At 42.2% G+C, this 21,078-nt stretch overlaps 1 protein-coding gene across 3 annotated transcripts in view; it reads left to right on the top strand.

Moving 5' to 3' along the window:
- The window catches only part of LOC138959692 (epidermal growth factor receptor-like), a 98,031-nt gene that overhangs the window by 35,275 nt on the left and 41,678 nt on the right, over nucleotides 1-21,078 (top strand). For 2 of the 3 annotated variants that reach the window (XM_070331280.1, XM_070331278.1), the window contains exons 3-7: nucleotides 12,561-12,644; nucleotides 14,199-14,320; nucleotides 14,834-14,975; nucleotides 15,775-15,879; nucleotides 17,266-17,377. In XM_070331280.1, the coding sequence (XP_070187381.1) occupies nucleotides 12,561-12,644; nucleotides 14,199-14,320; nucleotides 14,834-14,975; nucleotides 15,775-15,879; nucleotides 17,266-17,377 (565 nt within the window). Of the gene's footprint in view, nucleotides 1-12,560; nucleotides 12,645-14,198; nucleotides 14,321-14,833; nucleotides 14,976-15,774; nucleotides 15,880-17,124; nucleotides 17,234-17,265; nucleotides 17,378-21,078 lie in introns of all 3 variants that reach the window. The other variant, XM_070331279.1, reaches the window with a different exon arrangement.

Genomic DNA, 21,078 nt, shown 5'->3' with positions numbered 1-21,078 from the left:
ACACACACACACACACACACACACACACACACACACATACACACAAAACCTTGCCTGGGGGCACAGAGATGATGTTCCACGCTCTACCCCTGTTCAAGGAAATGCGTCACGCAATAAATTATCTTATCATATCTACTTCCTGCTAAGAAAGGCTGTAAAAGCATGTTCTGTGAGCTTGGCCCTTGCCTCTGGCTGTTGAAACTTCATCAGTTTCCACTGCAGAACGGTCGCAGTTGCACCAAAGATCTTCTACTGCGTTGCAGAGCTATGCAAGTTGGGCGTCAGCAGGTTAGGTAAGGTTTGGGGCCAGGAAGTGTAGCTTACCGATAACGACTGACTGGAACATCTCAGTCTCTTCTGCTGGCCCCTGGAACTGTGCCCAGCCCGGTGTGCTGATTCCCTGGGGCGTGTTGTTGGTTAAATGTTTGGTCTTAAGGCCTGTTATCTGGGCGATTTGGCCGTGCAGGCTGTTGGGAGGCAGGTGTGAAGAAATTACCTGTGTAGCGAAAACCGGATGAGCTTGAGGTGCGTCCGCTCAGGTGAAGAAAGCAGAAGCAAATGTAGACAGAGGGTTATAGTCAGGCTGCACTGTTGAAAGCGGCTGGACGAACAGACAAACAAACAGCGAACCAACTATCTGAAATTGAATCAGTCAGTCATTCAATCAATAATAATAATAATAATATGGGAGATTTATAGAGCGCTTTACATTCTCAAAGCGCTTTACAATGACAAACATACATAATACATACAAAGCAAAGCAAAAGCATGTGCAGCAGCATTCAGCACACAAGTGAACAACGAAACTCAAACACTACATCAATACAATCTGCAAGCATACTAACACAGGCAAAACATTCAAACATTCAAACACCTGATTCAAAAATGCACCATGTTGAAATAAAATTAATCGAAATACTGGGTGAAGAAGTGTGTTTTAAGGTTTGATTTGAAGGAACAGAATGTTTGGCAGTGTCGGATAGAGTAAGGGAGAGAGTTCCACGCAACGGCAGCAGAGTGGGAGAAGGCTCTCTGGCCGTGCTGTTTGCGACTAAAAGAAGATAGACGGAATATTCTAGTGTCTACATAGGAGCGGAGGGATCGTGAGGGTGTATAGAGTGTGAACAGGTCAGACAGGTAGGATGGGGCTGAGCCAGATATTATTTTGTAGCAGATACAGCAGCACTTATATTGGATTCTCAGCTCTACAGGGAGCCAATGAAGTTTCTTTAGCAAGGGGGAACAATCAATCAATCATCAAATGAACGAACAACTTACAGCAAACTAACAAACTATCTGAAAGTAAATCAGTCAATCATCAACAAACCAATCTATTAGTAAGATAAATGTTTTAATACACATTAATTTTTAAATGAATTAATAAATGAATATATGACTAAATAATCAATGAATTAGAGTAATAAATTAATAAATAAATAAAATGATTGATACATTTTTTTAAAAGAGTATTTTACTGTATAGTGTTGTATGACTCTAAATTGTTGTACCTGCAGATGGCAAATTGTGCTATTGTTAAAACTTCGAGCAAAAGATATATGTGATCAAATTAAGAATGTAGTTTATTCTATTTACGCAGCAAATGAAATCACTTCCGAATTGATTTCTGATTTTAAAATGGAGCTGCGGGTGCTCGATTTGTATTCATTTTTTTATTTATTATTATTTGTATTCTTTTATTATTTTTCAATTTAATTTATCATTTTTACTTTTTTTTTCCCTCAAAATTGGCAACATTGCAGAAACTGGACGCTGTTGAAACATTGTTTTTGTTCTCGCAATTTTGCGATGGCTACAGGGGACGAGGTATTTTACACGCAACAAAGTGTTAATGCTTTCTTTGCCCTGTCCGCTTCCTGGGCGTGGGTAGTAATTACATGATATGAACAAAAAACGAGAGAAGAAAATCCCGAAATAAAACACCAGGAAATACGACAAAGAACAATTAATGGAACCGTTCTCTCGCTGCGAGGGCGAGTTCATAATGATATCAAAATGCCTTCCGTCTCTCTGCAGATTCAGTGTGTTGTGTTTTATAATGTTCGAATAGAGAGCTTTTGTGCAGTGAGGGTGAGGCTGCCGGGTCAAGATCTGAGTTGAATATATAAAGAAACAACTTCAAGATCTTCGTACGATTTTATAGAAACAGCACAAAATATAAGATGTTAAATGGATCGTCTTGTGTCTTCGGGGGATAGATCATTGACAGAAAAGCTTTTCCCAAGTTGATTAAGGAGTTGACATGGGCAGTTTCTTTCTTTCTCCCAAGCAACATGATGATTCTGTTCACATTTTTGCATTCACGACTGGCTGCCAGCATTTAAACCATTCTGTGCACACATAATTATATCAAGGAAGGATGCTGGCAACGCAATTATTTCTTGCTGTGTTTTCCTCTGTTTTCAACTCATTTCACAGAACAAGAGTCACCATAAAGACGAACGTATTCCATCGTTCAAAAAAGCTTGCTCTTAGTCTTATTACCAGTGACTCTGAACGTTCGTGCGTCCTAGAGGGTGGAGTAGACAAGAGAAAGAGCCAACATTATTCTAGAAATGGGACTGCGGTAGGTAAACATTATTCTAGAAATGGGACGGTGTTAGGGAAACATTATTCTAGAAATCGATCTTAAGATTTGGGTCGACGTTGCTCCAAAATTCAGTGCAGTCAAACACGTAGATTAGCTCCACTCTGGATTGGGTAACAGAGATGAAAGGGGGGAGAGCTGGATGGCCGGATTGGGGAAGATAGAGGGTGGGAGGGGTTGGGGGAGGTACGGCGTGAGAGAGAGACAGTCTAGAGACAGACAGAGAAAGGAACAGAGAGACAGGGAGACAGAGAGAAACTGACGGGGGGGAGGGGGGGGGGAGGGATGACACGGGAGACACAGCCAAACAGACATAAAAACAAGTCTCTCTGAAGGGGAAGTCGTGTGAAAACGCACGAATCACGAAGGCTTTTGCCTCAATAGACAAAGCATACATAACCGTTGTGCAGAAATTCGAACTAGCAAACTCCGTGCTATGAAGTCATCAACACGGAACAGGAATCAGAAACTGGGGAAAACTGGGCGACAAGAGCGGCCTCGGGCAGAAAAAGCCGCACGCGGCTGCAGAAGAAGAAAAAGACAGGTGCCAGGAGAAGACAGGTGTGCGAGAGTGCGTCAGTGGTGATAGTAAGTTGCCTGACAGGCGCTGCTGCTGCCCGTGATCATATGCACATCAGCCTTCTCACTGGTTGGGAGAGAAAATTCATCACTCCTTCTTAGCTTTTTTGACATCCGCCTGTCACGGCCTAATTGCCCCTCATCTTTTACACTTTATGAGTGATGCAATTTGCTAAACGGCTCAACAAAAAGGCAGGGCTTGAGGGGGGGGGGGGGGAGGGCAGGAGTGAAGGTGGCAAGGAAGGTTAAAATCACAACCGAAACAGCATGCAGCAACAATGATTGAGGACAATGCAAAGAATTGTCGATGTTTGCGCTTCTTTTCACGACCACCTCTTTGCAACAAGATAAAAGAATGTCATATTGCCACTCCTGCAGTGACTTTGCTTGGCGAGTATGTTGCAAAAATAAAATCATATTTCAAGTTAGTGTATGAGACGTGTTATCATTGACAAAATAAAACAAACACAATAACTTGGACATCTGGTCTTCAAAGCGAACACACAGGCCAAACATAATCAAGAAAAAGATACTAAGAAAGATGACTTAGCTCTATTAGGCAATGCTTCTCCAACCTAAAGACGGCGAGTGTTGATACAATGTCTGTGTAGCTATAGTACCCATTCGCTTACGTCACACGTTATCTGGCTTTTGGCCGCTGCAACTTTATCCTCTGTGCTGGTGCCATTTATCTTTCAATAAGCCCGAGGCATGCTTGTTTTTGTGTTTTAAATAGGTAGGTTAATAGCTTCATCTCCTGAGCGATTTGACAGGAATTCAAACGCTCGTCTATGCTATATGAGTTCCGCTCGGTGCGTTGTTAATTAAGCGTAATGTCTTGGAAGAACAACAATACAACATATTTATATCGTTGAAGGAGGCTGGTGTACCGTACAGTCGTACTTTCTGCTTCTTTCAACCTGCGTTGCCTTTGACTGAGGATGACCCATATCTTTGAAGAACCATTTAATAAAAAGGTCTTAATTGTCCAATTTATTATTCGCACAAATAGTACAAAAACCTTTGGAGGAGAGAGCTCGCTTTATCATTTCTGACTGATGTGTATGTCACAACCCTCGTAACATAAAATTTGATTTGATTTGATTTGATTTGATTTGATTTGATCTCTCTCATAATCTATTAAAATCACTTCCTTTGAGCTTTGGAATCACACTGTTTGTGTGAAGTACGTCAACTGTTTCTCAGAAGTAAGTCAACGTTTTTCAAACTCCACCGGCTCAAGGCGGTGGGTTTATAACAGGAAAACAAATTCAAGAAAAGAAAAAAAGAGAAAAAAAAGGAAAAAAAGAATAGGAAGAGAAAAGAAAACAAAACAAAAAGAAGAGACTAGAGGAAGAGCGTACACAAAGAAACAGGTTGTGTTGCAGCTTAGGTTCATTTTAACGAGCATCACAGACTGGAGGTGTGTGTTGAAGCCTGTGTCAAAGAAGGTTAATATATTGAGCTGGCGGGGAGCTACTGTGCAGCGCATGGAGGATTAAAGGGAGCTTAAATATAGTATATAGACAGCATGCAGTAAGAGGTCGTAGGGCTGCTTTTGCTTACAGACACAAGACACGGAACAGAATTATGGAGTTTATAGTCAGCATCCACGTGGATCTTCATTTACTTTCTTTGGCTAATATCTGTCAAAGTTTCGGCAATTTTCGGAAGTTTGAGGAAAGCTTCTGGCGTCGGTTTTCCCTCACCGTAAATAAAAATTCGACAACTCTGCCGACATGACGGCAACATGTTCGCCTGTTTCCAACTGAGCTGTTTTGGTGTTTCTCGGACTACCGACGTCGAACGATATTCCCAAATGCGTTTTATCTTTTTCAGGATGAAAACAAGTAATAGAATGACAACGAAAGAATATGTTTTTGTCGTTCACTTGTCGTGTTCTATATACATTCAGACAATTTCGATAATAAATGTCCAGCAGTATTTAGAGGAAAAAGGCCAACGTCTTCCTGAGAGTAGCTGTCCATTCTTTTCGCCATATACTCCTTGATTGGTTTCGAATAATTTCCGTTCAATTTTCCGGACGTTTTGCCTTTTGGACACTTTGTACTGTATGTTGCAGCGCCGTGGTCGACCTCTCAAGAAGAATCAGTCTACCTAAACAGGCACTGGTCTATGTATGTCCGACCATCCCCTGCAAAACATGTAAACAAGAGTAGGTTTTGGCCACTGAGTACCCAACGTACATGCCCCGTTTCCTGCGCTCGGTTTAGAACTGTCTGAGGCCTCCGTTACGCCTCTGGCTTGGTTAGAATGCATTGAGAGTCGCTTAAAACGGTCTATCAATTTTGTGTGTGTGTTTTTTGTTACCTGGCTTGCATGAGCCTCACTTGGTTCCTTGCCAAGAACACGACTGGCGGTAAACAAAACAGAAACAAAAGCTGTGCTAAGTTTATGGAGAGAACATTCGTTGCATGGATACACTGATGTGTGAATTTCAATTTTTAGTCGTGGCGGTGTGCTCTGAAAATGGCTGGTCGCTCCGAGAGTGGCGCGTTCAGCCGAAAGCATTGCTTAGGGTTAGAAAGGTAGCTTGGTGGTGACTGTGTCATGCCAAACATTTTGAGGCATGAACCCAGTGTTACCACCCAAATGTAAGAAACCAGCAGTACTTCTGCTTAAGCGATTCAAGGCTCGTCGCAAAGTGTCTTCCTTTTTGTGGCTCTTCTGTGATATTTTGTAAGGTGTAGCATACCGTTAAGAAACTTTACGATCAGCATCAGGAACATACCGTGATGAACAGTTAACTCTAGAGTCCGCTTACATCGAATAGGTTCTATCCGCCCATACCTTACCGAAGATGCCACCAAGACCCTTGTTTCCTCCTACATTCTTTCTCGATTAGACTACGGAAATTCTGTTCTCATTGGCTATCCATCCTTTGCAGCGCGTTCAAAATTCTGCAGCCTGGCTTGTCTGCAAAGCCCCTCGGTTCCAGTCCTGTTCCCCCTTGCTAAAGAAACTTCATTGGCTCACTGTGGAGCTGAGAATCCAATATAAGTGCTGCTGTATCTGCTACAAAATAATATCTGGCTCAGCCCCATCCTACCTGTCTGACCTGTTCACACTCTATACACCCTCACGATCCCTCCGCTCCTATGTAGACACTAGAATATTCCGTCTATCTTCTTTTAGTCGCAAACAGCACGGCCAGAGAGCCTTCTCCCACTCTGCTGCCGTTGCGTGGAACTCTCTCCCTTACTCTATCCGACACTGCCAAACTTTTTGTTCCTTCAAATCAAACCTTAAAACACACTTCTTCACACAGTATTTTGATTAATTTTATTTCAATATGGTGCATTTTTGATCAGGTGTTTGAATGTTTGAATGTTTTGCCTGTGTTAGTATGCTTGCAGCTTGTATTGATGTAGTGTTTCGTTGTTCACTTGTGTGCTGAATGCTGCTGCACCTGCTTTTTTGCTTTGCTTTGTATGTATATGTATGTTTGTTGGTTTTTTCACATTTTTTTTCATTGTAAAGCGCTTAGAGAACGTAAAGCGCTCTATAAATCTCCCATATTATTATTATTATTATTATTATTATTATTAGAGTCTCTGTAGCAAATATCCATCATTTTCTTTTTTTTTTTCTTTTCTTTTCTTTTCTTTTTCTTTTTTCTTTAGGGGGAGGGGGAGGGAAACTGATCAACCAAACAAAAAGGTATTTCCTTAACCATTCCACCACGCACAACAACTCTTGACACACTAACACCTTACTCAGGAAGCCCCGGGGTCAGGCAGTCTGCATATTCGATCATTGATAACGTGTCGGCCCGGGCAATGTGTATATTCATTGATACCTTTCAAGGGTGGGTTCTGCAAATGTCAGAAGTGTCAGCATACTAGACTTGCCACAGTATCAGAAGTTCAAAACCTCGAGGTCTTGCGTGCCAGCTTGCTACAAGAGCATGCAGATATAGAGGAATACGTAAAGATTTCACGCTGAGAACGTGAGAAGAGGGGGATAGCACACACCAAACCTGTGCAACTGGCATGGCATTTCAAGCTCAGCTGTGAGGCAGAGAACGCATTGTAACCTAGCGAACAAACAAGGATGAAAAAAAAACCACTGAAAAACAAAAGAAGAAAACAAAAAACGACTAAACACACAAAACCCGAAACAAATCAACTTTGCATGATTCTACATTATTTTTTTGTAAAAGCTGGCGGCGTACCTTGGCAGCCTAGACTAGACGTATCAGAGTGCGAAGAGAACGCGGTCTTTCGTCTAGGAGTCTGGCTAAAGGCGATGAGTATAGGCATGCAGAGTCGTGGTCATGAAAGTTGCATCGTAATTATAAGGCTCTGTCGTCTGTCTTGGTGTTTTTTTCTCAAAACCATGACATACACCTACACGCGCATGCGCATGCGCCATGCACATGTATGTGTTTTAATAAAACACACACACTCATAACACAAACACATACACATGATCACACACACACGCACACACACACACGTGCGCGCGCACGCACACACACACACACACACGTGCGCGCGCATGCACACACACACACAGACGTATACACGTGCGCGCGCACACAACAAGCACACACAAACACTCACACACGCGCGCGCGCGCATACACACACACGTGCAGTTTAGCCGCAGGTCGGAGACGGTTACGTGCGAGCAAGAAATGTTCCAAGCAGCTAATCAGTGGTTGAGACTGCTGACCCCACATGATGTTTTGGTTTTCGTCAACATTTCCTGTCCAAGTCACACGCACTAACTCAAATTAGACTCTGAGTAAACAATGCACTTCACACTTGTTATGGTTACCTTGTTCTAAAGCTCGAGGGCGTCATTTCTTCCCAACTATCCTGGATGTCCAGTTTTCTTACGCTTTTGTTGCTTCGTAATAAAAACTGTGTATGGGAGATTGCCTGTTGCACTCGAGTACTTCCTGGAACAAAATTAGTTTTTTTCTGATTTTTTTCTGATTTTGTTCGTTGTTGTTGTCGTTTTTTCAGAACATTCAGCTGTTATTGCATATTTTGTTCAGCGTCTCTTGTCGTCAGAAATCTTGTAGGCGTTACACAAGCGGAAGTCTTACACATTTAAAAAACAACCACAACACTCAAACACACCCGCGCGTGCGCAAGTATACACACCCACACACGCACGCACGCACGTCCAGCAACGCACAGCCAGGCAGAGAAAGAGAGACCGAGAGTGTGTGTTTTGAAGAGAAAGAGCATGAAGAGTGTGCCCTAATATAGAAAGTAATGCACAAAGAGCGAGGAAGATGGGGGGGGGGGGGGGGTGGTCGGCTGACGAGGGGTGGAGGAGAGAGAGGCTGTTAAGGTATTGCGTAAAAACTACAGTAGGAACTTCTTATCAAAGCGTTTCCGTTTTTATCTCCACCTTTTAATTGAGAACCCCAGATGGGAATTTATAGCTTTTGTGATCTCTCTCTCTCTCTCTCTCTCTCTCTCTCTCTCTCTCTCTCTCTCTCTCTCTCTCTCTCTCTCTCTCTCTCTCTCTCTCTCTCTCTCTCTCTCTCTCTCTCTCTCTCTCTCTCTCTCTACCCCTCTCCCTCTCGTCATCTCTCTCTCTCTCTCTCTCTGTCCCTCTCTCACTCTCTCTCACACTCACTTTATCTTTTTTTTCATTTTCCAGAATAGGGCATAGGGCTGATTCTAAACGCTTTAAAAGTTTTTCACTTTGAGGACGCGAAACGTTTTCCGCAGTATTCCAGAGATTTGTATTACTCGGCGAGGAATCCTGGAAGAGGTCTTTGCTGTTTCAGAAAAGCCGTTGTCTGTGTTAATTTGGATGCATGTATCTCTGGCCGCTGTTATCTGTTGTCAGAGAAGTTTTACCGTTTGATAACAAAATACAGTTTCCCCTGTAAAGATGCTAATTGGATTTTTTTGATTTTTTTCTACTGCTTCTTTTTTTTATACAGGTTGTTGTGTTTGTTTTGGCGTTGTGCCAGCTCTGCGAGGCTTTTTCTGTCTCTGTCTCTCTGACTCTCCCTGTATCTCTGTCTCGATTTCTCTGTCTCTGTCTCTCTGTCACTCTTTTTATCACTCGTTCTCTCTCTTTCTCTGTCTGTCTGTCTCTCCCCCTACTCTCTCTCTCTCTCTCTTTCTCTCTCTCTCTCTCTCTTTCTCTCTCTCTCTCTCTCTCTGTCTCTTTCGGTCTCTCTGTCTCTCTGTCTCTCTGTCTCTCTCTCTCTCTCTCTCTCTCTCTCTCTCTCTCTCTCTCTCTCTCTCTCTCTCTCTCTCTCCTTACCTCTTTCTCTGCATCCCGCTCATTCTTATCCCTACTTCCTTCCGCATAGTGCTCTTCCCAATCATCTTCAGGCCACAAACTCTTAAACAGTTTAGTCAGTTTGTCACATTAAAAAAGATCCTAGCTTACCCATGTGTATCCGACAAGAACAATCTAACACATGATTTATCTCTTATTTTCTGTGTATCCTCATTAGCACACAACAAGGGGTCTTCTTTGCATCCAACCCCCAACCCCTACAACTCCAGATAGGAAATGACCGTAAGGGGGAAAAAGAAGGGGGGGGGGGGGTGGGTCGAGGCGGATTCGGAGGCGTGGCGCAAGATTGGTCTGACGGGTTAAAATCCACGTAAAAATGTCAACGACAAAAAACTTTAAATGTATTCAGCGCCAAGAGAAACAAGGAAAGCCTCGTGAAAAACAACACCCTTTATTTTCTCAGCTAGTCCGAAAGCTGTCCATTTATTACTCCAATTTAGCTTTCCGCCGTTTCCCATTAAAGAATTTGAAAATGTTCCAGAAGGAAATACAAGCCTGTAGATCTGTCGAAGCTTTCCTTTTTTTTCTTCTCCTTCACATTGTGGTTGTTTTTCAAGCTTATCTTTCGTCGCAAGCAAAACATCCTCCGCTCCTTTGTGCACGTTAGTACAGCCAGCCATTTAAGTCCGTAAGTATGCGCCTTTGGAATGAGGACGGCGTCTTTGAAAACAGAATAGTCAAGCTCCGAGAGCAGAATGTGGTAGGTCATTAGTCGTTTGTTTTTCTTTGTCTCATTCTTTCTTCTTAGCCTTTTTTTTTTGTTTTTCAACATATTTTTGCTCTTGAAAACACATTACAGGTACAGTGGAACCTCCCGTAACGACCTCTCCCAAGAACGACCCCCTCCTTTTGCCGACCGAATTTCTGGGCACGGATGCCTTTTACACTGTAACCAACCTCCCAAGAACGACGTCCTCCTTTTTCAGACGAACGACCTACCAACATAGGGTCAATACCGACATTGACCATTTTAGCAGTGAGTGTCAAAGTTCGTAATTACCTAGCACACGCGAAACACGCACGCTATTAGTCACGTATCAAGAGTCAGGCGTGGTAGTTTGTAGTCAGTAGTGCTTGCAAGTCCAGTGGCCAAGTGGCCTACGGCTGTCCTCTTCACCTCTTGCTGTCATAATTGACGGACTGCCCTCGAAGAAAGGGGGGGGGGGAGAGAGAGAGAGAGAGAAAAGGGGGTGGGAGGGGTTGGGGAGGCGCAGTTTGAAGGACAACTCAATAATGAATTGCTGTGTACCTATTCTGTGAGTGTGTGCTCACCAACAGAGACTTCGGGTTAATAATCATTACTTTCCAGCTGAGACACAGAGATATAGAATCAATATCTCTGTGAGCTGAGATCAGCTGCCTGACCCAGTTTACAGATACAGACCTTCTTACCCGAGGTCAATGTCTAAGTTTTACCTATGAGGCCGTGTGTGTGTGTGTGTGTGTGTGTGTGTGTGTGTGTGTGTGTGTGTGTGTGTGTGTGTGTGTGTGTGTTTTTGTGTGTGTTATGCCTGCCTATCTGTGCGCTGGTGATACATCATGCTAATTCATACACACATCAAATGGGAACACAAATGGGATAGCGAACACAACTGTCAACTGCGGATAAGCAGTTGCCTCCCCTGTGAAAAAGATAATATCTCCCAAACTCCCAATAAAGACCCCTCCTTTTTACGACCGATTTGTCTGGACACTTTCAATGTCGTTAGTGGGAGGTTTTACTGTATTTAGCAAACTTCCCTTTGTCCAATACAGGACACAAGGTCTGTCTAAGCAATTATTTTACTTTACTATCGTAGACATGGCGGGGCTTTTTTTTATCTCCCTTTCTTAAATTTTCGTTCTACTTTTCTTCTTTTCTTGTCCGCTTAGCAATTTGAATTTTAAATCCTGGATTTTTTCTACATGTAGAATCCATTTTTTAGAGTGCAGTAAGTTCGTGGTAGTGTCTCTCAAACAAATCCGTCCCCAAAAAATCATTTTTTTGAATAACAAAACCACCTTTTTTTAGATTTAAACTCAGGAAATGACCACATCAAACAGCGAGCGTGTTTGATGGAGGTAGAGGAGTTGGCGTGGCTTTTATCATCTTCTTCCATCAACGGGGTTTTTTTTAATCAAGAAAGGTTTGGTTGCTGACGTAAAGGAAGGCATGAAAGGGATATGGGGTGAGAGAGATGGTTTTGCCTTGTATGATATGTATATTATATATATCAAAAGGCTGCGGGGTTGGACAGATACAGCGGGGGTAGTGGTGGATGTGGCATTGGGAGAAGACCGTGTGTAGAGGTTTGGGGTTGGGGGGGGGGGGGGGGGCAGGAAAGGGGTGGATGTCGTTGCCAGAAGGGCAAATGGTTTTGGTGATAGATTTGAACCCGAGACCTGGCGGACTCGCTGTGATCTCAGGACTGATGTGATGATGGACTAATCGCGTGGGTAGGGGAGGAACGTGTTAACACCAACAGGTGTTTAGACTGACTGGAACCTCCGCTTGTCGGACTACGGATTGCATATTTATCATCAACTACCTCAAAGATATTTTACCCTACTACCACTATACGCTCGCAGTCATATTGTTGACTACCCTCATTGCCAGTGTAGACTTCTGCTTCTTGACTGAGAACGATGTGTTTGGTTTGAATTGCTTCAAGGTTTGTCTCTGTGTCAGTGACATTTTGACAGAACTAGGCTTAGTGAGTTTTTGATGTTGTTTGTTTTTGGTTGAATGTTAGATACAAACATTGATTCGTCCGCAACACAGATCGTCCAATTCTTCGCTTGCCTTTATTACTTTTGTTATTTTAATGAACGTACACCCAGGCTCAGACATAGACAGACAGACAGATACACACACATACACACACCCACCCACACACACACACACACACACACACACACACACACACACACACACACATTATTGTACAAACAAACGCACGCACGCACGAACGCACACACACACACACACACACACACACACACACACACACACACACACACACACACACACATACATTTGATAATGCCGAGTTGATAATACCTATATATACCGTTGTATTTTGTATTGTGTGTTTCAGAGCCGATTTGCGACCCGGCGTGCTTATCTGACGTGACCGACCAGCACCATTGCTGGGGGGCTGGGCCTACTATGTGCCAGGGCTGTAAGTATGCTAACATGCAACATTATTCCTGCTGATGACAATATTGCCGAATTCCGGAAATAACTCTGTCGGGTTTGTGTGGGTTGTGAAAGAATGAATTCCCTTGCTTTTAGCGAGACAGACAATCCGCAGGCCAGTAATAATACTGAGAAACTAGTATGTGGACCTTAATTCAGTGCCACCTCTGGCCTTATACAAAAATAAACTTGAAGGCCAAAACGCAGTATAGAACTTCAATCGACCGAATCATATCGAGTATCTGACAGTGACACGGGGATTCTCGCTGGTATAGCCTAGCTAACGTTACAGACACATGCTATGATGTGTATTTGAGAAGATCAGTGGGTGTCCTCTTGCCTTGACCATTGCTAATGTTTGGTCAGTGCCAGGTTTAGAACAAACCCCTACAGTGTTAAGTTCCATGGGGAAATTACCACGATGGATAGATAAAACGTAGGTATTTCAGCATGATGACGATTGAAAACACCGCAGGATTAAGGACAGACTGTTTATGACCAGACTTCAGCATTAGACAGGCAGAGCAAAACGTTCCTGCATCCACTCCATGCATGCAGAAAAAAACAAATAAAAAAAATGTCTCCGTTACGACACGTCTTACCACGCCAAGTTCAAGAAGAACAAGGAAGTTGGGAGATTTCTACAGAAAAGCGAACAAATGATCTTTTCCGACCGTCTTACTAGTTACAGTACGTCTTACGGAGTTGATAGCCGAACCAGGTCATAACCAAATTTAAGTAAAGACTTAAATTGTTTTGTAGATGTCGACTCACGGGTCAGGGTTCATGGGAGACGGGTAGGAGTTGCTTTTTTTTCTTCTTCAAATACTGCAGAAGGAATGGGAGAGTGAACGCCTAGCATATAAGCACGTCATGTCCAAATTAGACACTAGTCTAGTTCTGGGGACACAAACACCAAGTTAGCATAGCGAGAGAGAACGTCTACTTTTCAGCGAGGTAAGCGGAGCAGCGCAAACTACGGCTAGGTGAATAAACTGTGATAGTGCGTTGGTCTCAGTAATGTAGAAAAAGTGTTCCTTGATGTGAAATCGGATCGTTTTCGTGGATTTCAATTGTTTCATCTAATAATAATAATAATGCATAATATTTATATAGCGCATGTATGCAGGGTTTAACCCTGCTCAAAGCGCTGTACAATCAAAATACTACGACAACATAACATTATTTATCGTGCAATCACACACTTATCTATGAATATTCCGCGTAACAGAAGACATTTCGTTGTGGTGTATGTATGCGAGATTGCATGTTCGATCAATAATTTCTTTGGCTTGCCTGTTTTAGAGTCGTGTGTCGTCATTTTTACATCTAAGATCTGTTACTTTACCCTGTAACAACATTACAACAACAACAAATAAATACAAAATTTCAAACAAATGTAAAGAGAAAATAACTTAAGCGTATAATATACCATGTAACAACTTTTTTTTTTAAATTCAAATTCAGACAAATTTAAAGAGAAAATAACTTAAGCGTTGACATAGCTGCTGACGGTACCTGCCGTTGTGTGTTGCAGTGACTCAGGGAGAGGCTTGCCACGCGTCGTGTGAGCGGCGGTGTTTCGGGAAGCTACCCAACCAGTGCTGTCATCAGGAATGTGCGGGAGGATGTTCTGGACCCCTCAAGACCGACTGCTTGGTGAGTAGTTCTTGCCGTCGTGGTGGCTGCATGGGATCATGTGTTCTGTATCGTGTTCTCGATCCACAATCTTTGATTAATATGCTATTTCTTTGTTTTCTTCTCGGTGATTTTAGGTTCAAAATTTAATTTTTCGGTATGTTAACTGCATGTTATAGTTCTCGCTGTTGCTGATGGTGGGTTTTTTTTTTAATGTTATTCGGTGTTTTGGCTTGCAGTATTTATTTAAAACATAAACACACACACAGACACCAGCATACACTCACACATACACACACACACACACACACACACACACACACACACACACACACACACACACACACACACACACACATCGGCACACTCACGCACGCACGCAAGCACACACCTCACACACACACACACTGACACACACGCACGCACACACACACGCACGCACACACACACGCACGCACGCACGCACGCACGCACGCACACGCACACACACACACAATATTACATAACTTAATTATGTGTTCTGTACCTTTCCAGACTTGTCGGAACTTCAACGACGAGGGTCAGTGTGTCCCCTACTGCCCCCCGGCCACTATCTATGACAACCGCCTCATGATGAACATCCCTAACCCCAGTGCCAAGTACGCCTATGGTGGCATCTGTGTCAAGCAGTGTCCAGGTGAGCAGCGATTACATTCATTGTGCAAGGAACAAACGACCCTTCAGAAATTGTTGGACAACACGATTCTTGGGTAAAATAAACTCAAACCAAGACGAGAAAAGGATTTGTTTTCTTCAAATATGTAGTTCATTGACATCTAAGAAAAACGCTTCGTTTTGTTTACCAAGTGCACAGACCCTCAGTTTACGTTTAGTGGCTAAGACATTCAAACAGGAGTGAGTTTAGGCTTATTATATAGCCGAGAAAGATCTGTTTCGCTAAACACCGAGGTTTGCAAGAGCAAAACATACAGGGACACCCGCGATCGCACATTGTCAACGACAGCTCCCCGACATTCTCAGATGCCCGTACCCGTGCCACTGCAAGCATGTGTACGTGAAGCAAGGTAAACAACTCCTGCTTGAACCATAGAAGCAAGGAGAAACAACGCTTCACCCTGCCACACTCGTATAAGTTGCAAGACTAGGAGTGGGTGAAACACCGGAGGCAGGGAGGCCTAACATATACTCATACGTACTTTGGTAACATTCAAAAACAGCGTCCCGAATCAGCTCTCTGTGTTTACAGTCCGCCATGTGTAGTAATGTCCCTTGAACATGACATAACATTTACGGAATGAATCGAATTTTAATGTGAAAAATAATTATCTATTTTCACCACGATTTTGCGTCAGTTTTAACACATCGCCACGGCTATAGGCTGTCTCTGATTTTCTGCAAAGTGCGGACCGTTGCAACAGCTTCCTTGGGTCTCAAATTCTTGAATTTTCATTTTTCTTTGTTCGCTTCCTGTGCAGGTTATTTGCTGCAAGATGCAGGGTCCTGCGTGCGTGCGTGTCCGGAGGGAAAGCATCCAAAAGACGGAAAGAGCTGTGAACAGTGCGACGGCCCTTGCCCCAGAAGTAACTCTCGCTTTTCTGTCTGCATCCCCAATGTACCTCTGTCTCTGAGGGGTCAGGGGTGTATGTGTGTGTGTGTGTGTGTGTGTGTGTGTGTGTGTGTGTCTGTGTGTGTGTCTGTGTGTGTATGCGTGCGTGCGTGCGTGCGTGCGTGTGCGTGCGTGTGTGTGTGTGTGCGTGCGTACGTGCGTTGCGTTGCGTTGCACTGCGTTGCGTTGCGTTTCGTGCCAGCGTGTGTGTGTGTGTGTGCATGTGCGTTTGCGTTTGCGTGTGTGTGTGTGTGTGTGTGTGTGTGTGTGTGTGTGTGTGTGTGAAGGTTGTGCCTGCATGACTGTATGTTACGAGAGGGGTGTTTTGATTGCGTTGTTGATCGCTTATACCTACGTGCGTGTTTCTGTCTTCGTGTGACTCTTTCTGTTTTTCTGTCTGTTCAACTGTCTTTCCATTTGTTTGTGTCGACATTGCCTATCTCCAACACTTTCGCCGCTTTGTTCTTGTGGATGTGTACTCTTGATCTTACTTATTTTCACTTTTTGAATGCGTTTGTTTGTTTGTTTGTTTTTGTTTTCACTTTGTTATTATCCCATTCTCTTGTATTTGATAGTTGTTCTTGCCCAAATTGTGCCACTGTAATCTCTCTCTCTCTCTCTCTCTCTCTCTCTCTCTCTCTCTCTCTCTCTCTCTCTCTCTCTCTCTCGCTCTCGCTCTCCCTCTCTGTTTGGGAGGGCGGGGAAGGGGGGGGGGGTTGTTTTATTTATTTATTTCTCTTACTTGCATGTCTGTGAGCAATCAGGGGAAAGGACTAGGGTTTTCTATAACGGACAGCCTTAAATGCTGAACTATTTTCTTTGTATTTTGTTTCATTTTTCTTTTATTTCCAAGAATTGTGCCCAGCGTATTCATTACTTGTGCATGTTTGTCAGTGAAAAAAATTATTGAAATGTGTGTGGAAGGCAATCAATGCATGCAGGTTGTTCATGTGCCGCGTTTGTTCATGAAGACAACATGGAATATGTGGGTTTTTTTCTCGTTTTAATCTCAGTGTGAACTGTTGAAGCTTTTTTCGTATACAAGAACGTGCATGCTTCCAACGCTAAAACTGTCAAACAAAGAAATGAAAGATTATTTGGTGTGAGAATCAGTATAAGCTGGAGCAAATAGTTAGGTAGAAGGAACACAAATTTGGGATGTGGGGTAGGCAACATTCATCTGTCAACTGCAGCTTTTCTGTCTCTCTGCCTTTCCCAGAGTGCAATGGTACCAAAAAGGGCCATTTGACCGCAAGGAACTTGCCAGGTTTTGACGGTTGTACGTCAATTGATGGCAATTTGAAAATAATTATGGCATCCTTCAATGGGTGAGTATTTTGCTTGTTTTTTTGTTTTCTAGCATGCAAAGGCACTGAGGCCTCCGAGTTCTTGACTGCAGCCAATTTGAAAAATTTTACTGACTGCACGACCATAGACGGGAACCTAAGAATTCTAAAGCATACCTTTATGGAGTGAGTATAGGAGCTGTCTGCTCCCTCTTTTTAGTCAAACTATATTGCAGGTTTTATTGCAGATGATGAAACATGTGTTAAATAATTATCCTCCGGGGTAACATTTCTTAAAATTCTTTTGAATTGCTGTAAGTTTCTAATTAATTTGTTCATATTGTGTTATTTTCAGAATAAGGTTAACTAAAGTTGTCTTGATTTGTTGTAATTTTCTAGTGGGAAAAAAACCTCGTTAATATTCTCATAAACTTTGAGAGAAATTTCGCAGAAATGAGACATTGATGGTAAATTTAATGTAAGTGGTTGCTAATGAGATTCTGATCGCTTAGGAATAATGAATCAGTGTACTCAATTACGAAGCATTTCGTTTATTCACAGCATGGTTTAGCTTACAGCATATTGGACCTGAGATAACATTACTCATTATTAACAGCGGGTATGTGTATGCGTGCGTACGTGTGCGTGCGTGCGAGTGTGTGTGCGCTCCGGTGTTTGTATGATCAAAACAAATGTAGCAACGCGCAGTATCAAAATTGAAAAAAAAACTGTTTTAAAAAAAAACCGATCAAGTTACTCAGTACTTAAAAAAAAAAGTCATTATAAACCCAACTTTTGAAGGCAGATTTTTAAACTTGAGTTAGAGAAGGGTGAGGGTGGCATATAAGGAGGGGGGGGGGGGGCGGCGTTGTTCGGACGTTACAAAGACTGGACACTGTCTGTACCTTTAGTGAAATGTTTTGTGTTTGCTTAGTGTACTGTGGTGACACCGTAGGGGTCTCTCGACAAGGATGGGTAGGTCTCTTGTTGGCTGTTGCTCCCCCCTCGTTCAGACATACCCCGACCACTGTGTTTTGCTGCCCCCCCTACCCCTTACTTAACATGTGTGCTTGTATGCTAGCGCGTGGCGATAGCGGCATGATATTCAAGTCTGTTAACTACTTGTTTTAGTGGTTACACAAGCTCATGTCTCAAGCTTCATTCTGAGGCAAAATAAGCGTTCTTTGAATTCTGCTGTCATAGTCAAATGTAAGAGTTGAAAGATTATAACAATTGAACTACAATTTCAGTGGAAATGGAAAGAGTTTCTAAAGTCTTAGAGGGAGGGTCCAGTGTTGTAGTTGTTTGAGTGAACTTGCGCGTGTTTCATGCATGACAATAACCCAGTGAGAATAAATCTTGCAGTAGTCTTAGCTTGCTCTGTTTGGTAAATATGTTAAGAATGCAAGCGTTTGTCTCATGCATAAGAAAGACCCCACGAGAAAACATGTTACAATCGTGTAGATCAGTTCAGTTTGGTTCGTCGTGAGGCAAGTATGTGTTTCTCGGATTATGAAGATTGGGAAAAGGGGCATTTTCCAGTAGCCTACGCCAGTTCTGCCTGGTAGTTGAGTTCCGCTCAAGTGAAAGATGTTCTTTTTTGCGTCTGTATTTTCGTTGTGTTTTAATAACACGCGGTGATCTTTTGTTTCTTTTTGTCTTGTTTTTCTTTTCTTGTTTTTCTTTTTGCATGAAATAAAGAACGATTCTCAATTATTATGCCCCAAAAAATCAAAAAAAGATCGTACACAAGATAAGAAGAAAACAAATACATTCTTCGCAGCTTTATGCGTGAGGTTTGAAGAGAGGCGAGTATGAACGAATAGACGGGCGCAGTGGCGTGGTGGTAAGACGTCGGCCTCCTAATCGGGAGGTCGTGAGTTCGAATCCCGGTCGCTGCCGCCTGGTGGGTTAAGAGTGGAGATTGTTCCGATCTCCCAGGTCAACTTATGTGCAGACCTGTTAGTGACTTAACCCCCTTCGTGTGTACACGCAAGCACAAGACCAAGTGCGCACGGAAAAGATCCTGTAATCCATGTCAGAGTTCGGTGGGTTATGGAAACACGAAAATACCCAGCATGCCTCCCCCGAAATCGGCGTATGCTGCCTGAATGGCGGGGTAAAAACGGTCATACACGTAAAAATCCACTCGTGCTAAAAACATGAGTGAACGTGGGGGTCTAAGCCCATGAACGAAGAAGAAGAAGAAGAAGTATGAACGAATGCAGGAACAATCAAAAACAACATTAAACAAGGAACTGTTGCACACTATTTAATCAGCAAAACTATAGTCGATCACAGCTGCATGAAATGTGTACTTACTCGATGGACACAGAACGACCTACCCGTGGTCACACATATTAGCTGTTGTAACAATAAAGAATCAAAAAACAAGAAAGGTAGGTTGTTGGAACGTTTGTTATTGACAAAACAATACATTCACAGATATTTTGACCCAACGGTCTTTTAAGTGAACAGACAAACAAATATTCACACAATACTTATTTTGATAGAATCAGTTTACGTCCACTCGTCATTCGCTCGGCTTCCTTGTTTTGTGTGAATATTTGTTTGACTGTTCACTTAAAAGACCGTTGGGTCGAAATATCTGTGAATGTATTGTTTTGTCAATTACAAACGTTCCAACAACCTACCTTTCTTGTTTTTTTGATTCTGAATTTTGGAACGTTGGCAGACTCTTTGTTTTTGGATTTGTTGTAACAATAGTTAGTCTACACATTTTCATCTCTTGTACCGAAAACTGGACAAACGATTGAGCTAATCAAGCACATAATTATTGAGGCATGCTGTTGGTCGAATTGGAAGTCTTGTATCGTTTTGTCAACCGATGTATTGTCTAATTTGCATTTTGTGACGTCACGTACTGTGATGACCAGCACGCTCGTTTCGTCCATAATGTAACTTAATTGTGCCGTAATGTCCCAAACCAGCACGTGTCAATCGTGGTGTATGGTGTACTCGTGCCACGATGTTCAGTCCTGTGTGTGTTGAGGTTGAGAGTTGTGTGTTCCAGTGACGTTGCATTGACGTAGTAGTGATGACGTTGTGGTGAAGTCTGTGAAGTCTTTTTCAATGTAGCTTAGCAAAAGGAGGTCCTCAGTGCATGCCTGTTGTTTTGTGATCAGTCACGTGATAATTATGTGATTTCAAATACATTGTTTATTGCCGCTTTGTGCAAACAGCACCGGCACCAGGCATAATTATGAAGTTAATAGATCTAAATACATGTAGAAGAATCGTATGGTTTGCTGTTTTGATGAAAAGAGTGATGCATCATGTGATTTGTTTTTTTAATCTGAAGTCGATTTCTCAAGTAAGTGAAAATGATGAAGATTAAGTTATTGCGATGTTCTTGCATTCGAAGTAAATTCAGAGTAAAGAAATGAACAATACGATAATTATACGCACATACTTAATTTGTGTTATAATTGTTCTGACAGTTGTTGTTTTTTAAGAAACCAAACACGCAAAAAATGCATTTGATTGGATTTTTTAACTTTTGTTCTACGATGTGTTAAAAAAAAATAATTGCTTTTTTTTTTAAATATTCTGTTCGTTGACATCAAGACATCGTACTTGTAAGTGTGTCAGGACGTTATCATGGTTTTTTTTATGTTCGTAAGGATGTATATTTCGATGACATTCATGCACTAGTTTCTGAAAAGAAAAAAAATATATTTATCTATTTGTTTATCCTTGATTTATTGGCTGATCATTTTGTATTTATTTATTCATTTATTTTTTATTTTTTTATTTTTTTTGTGTTAATTTATTTGTTTATTAGTTATTTCTGTATTTGTTTGTTTGTTTGTTTGTTTGTTTGGTTTTATATGAACGATATGCTTTTGTTGTTACTTTGCAAAACT

The sequence above is a fragment of the Littorina saxatilis genome, linkage group LG2 (assembly GCF_037325665.1).
Source record: "Littorina saxatilis isolate snail1 linkage group LG2, US_GU_Lsax_2.0, whole genome shotgun sequence".
Taxonomy (NCBI): domain Eukaryota; kingdom Metazoa; phylum Mollusca; class Gastropoda; order Littorinimorpha; family Littorinidae; genus Littorina; species Littorina saxatilis.
Note: the sequence above shows the minus strand (reverse complement) of the source record. Positions and strands in the feature narration are given on the sequence as shown.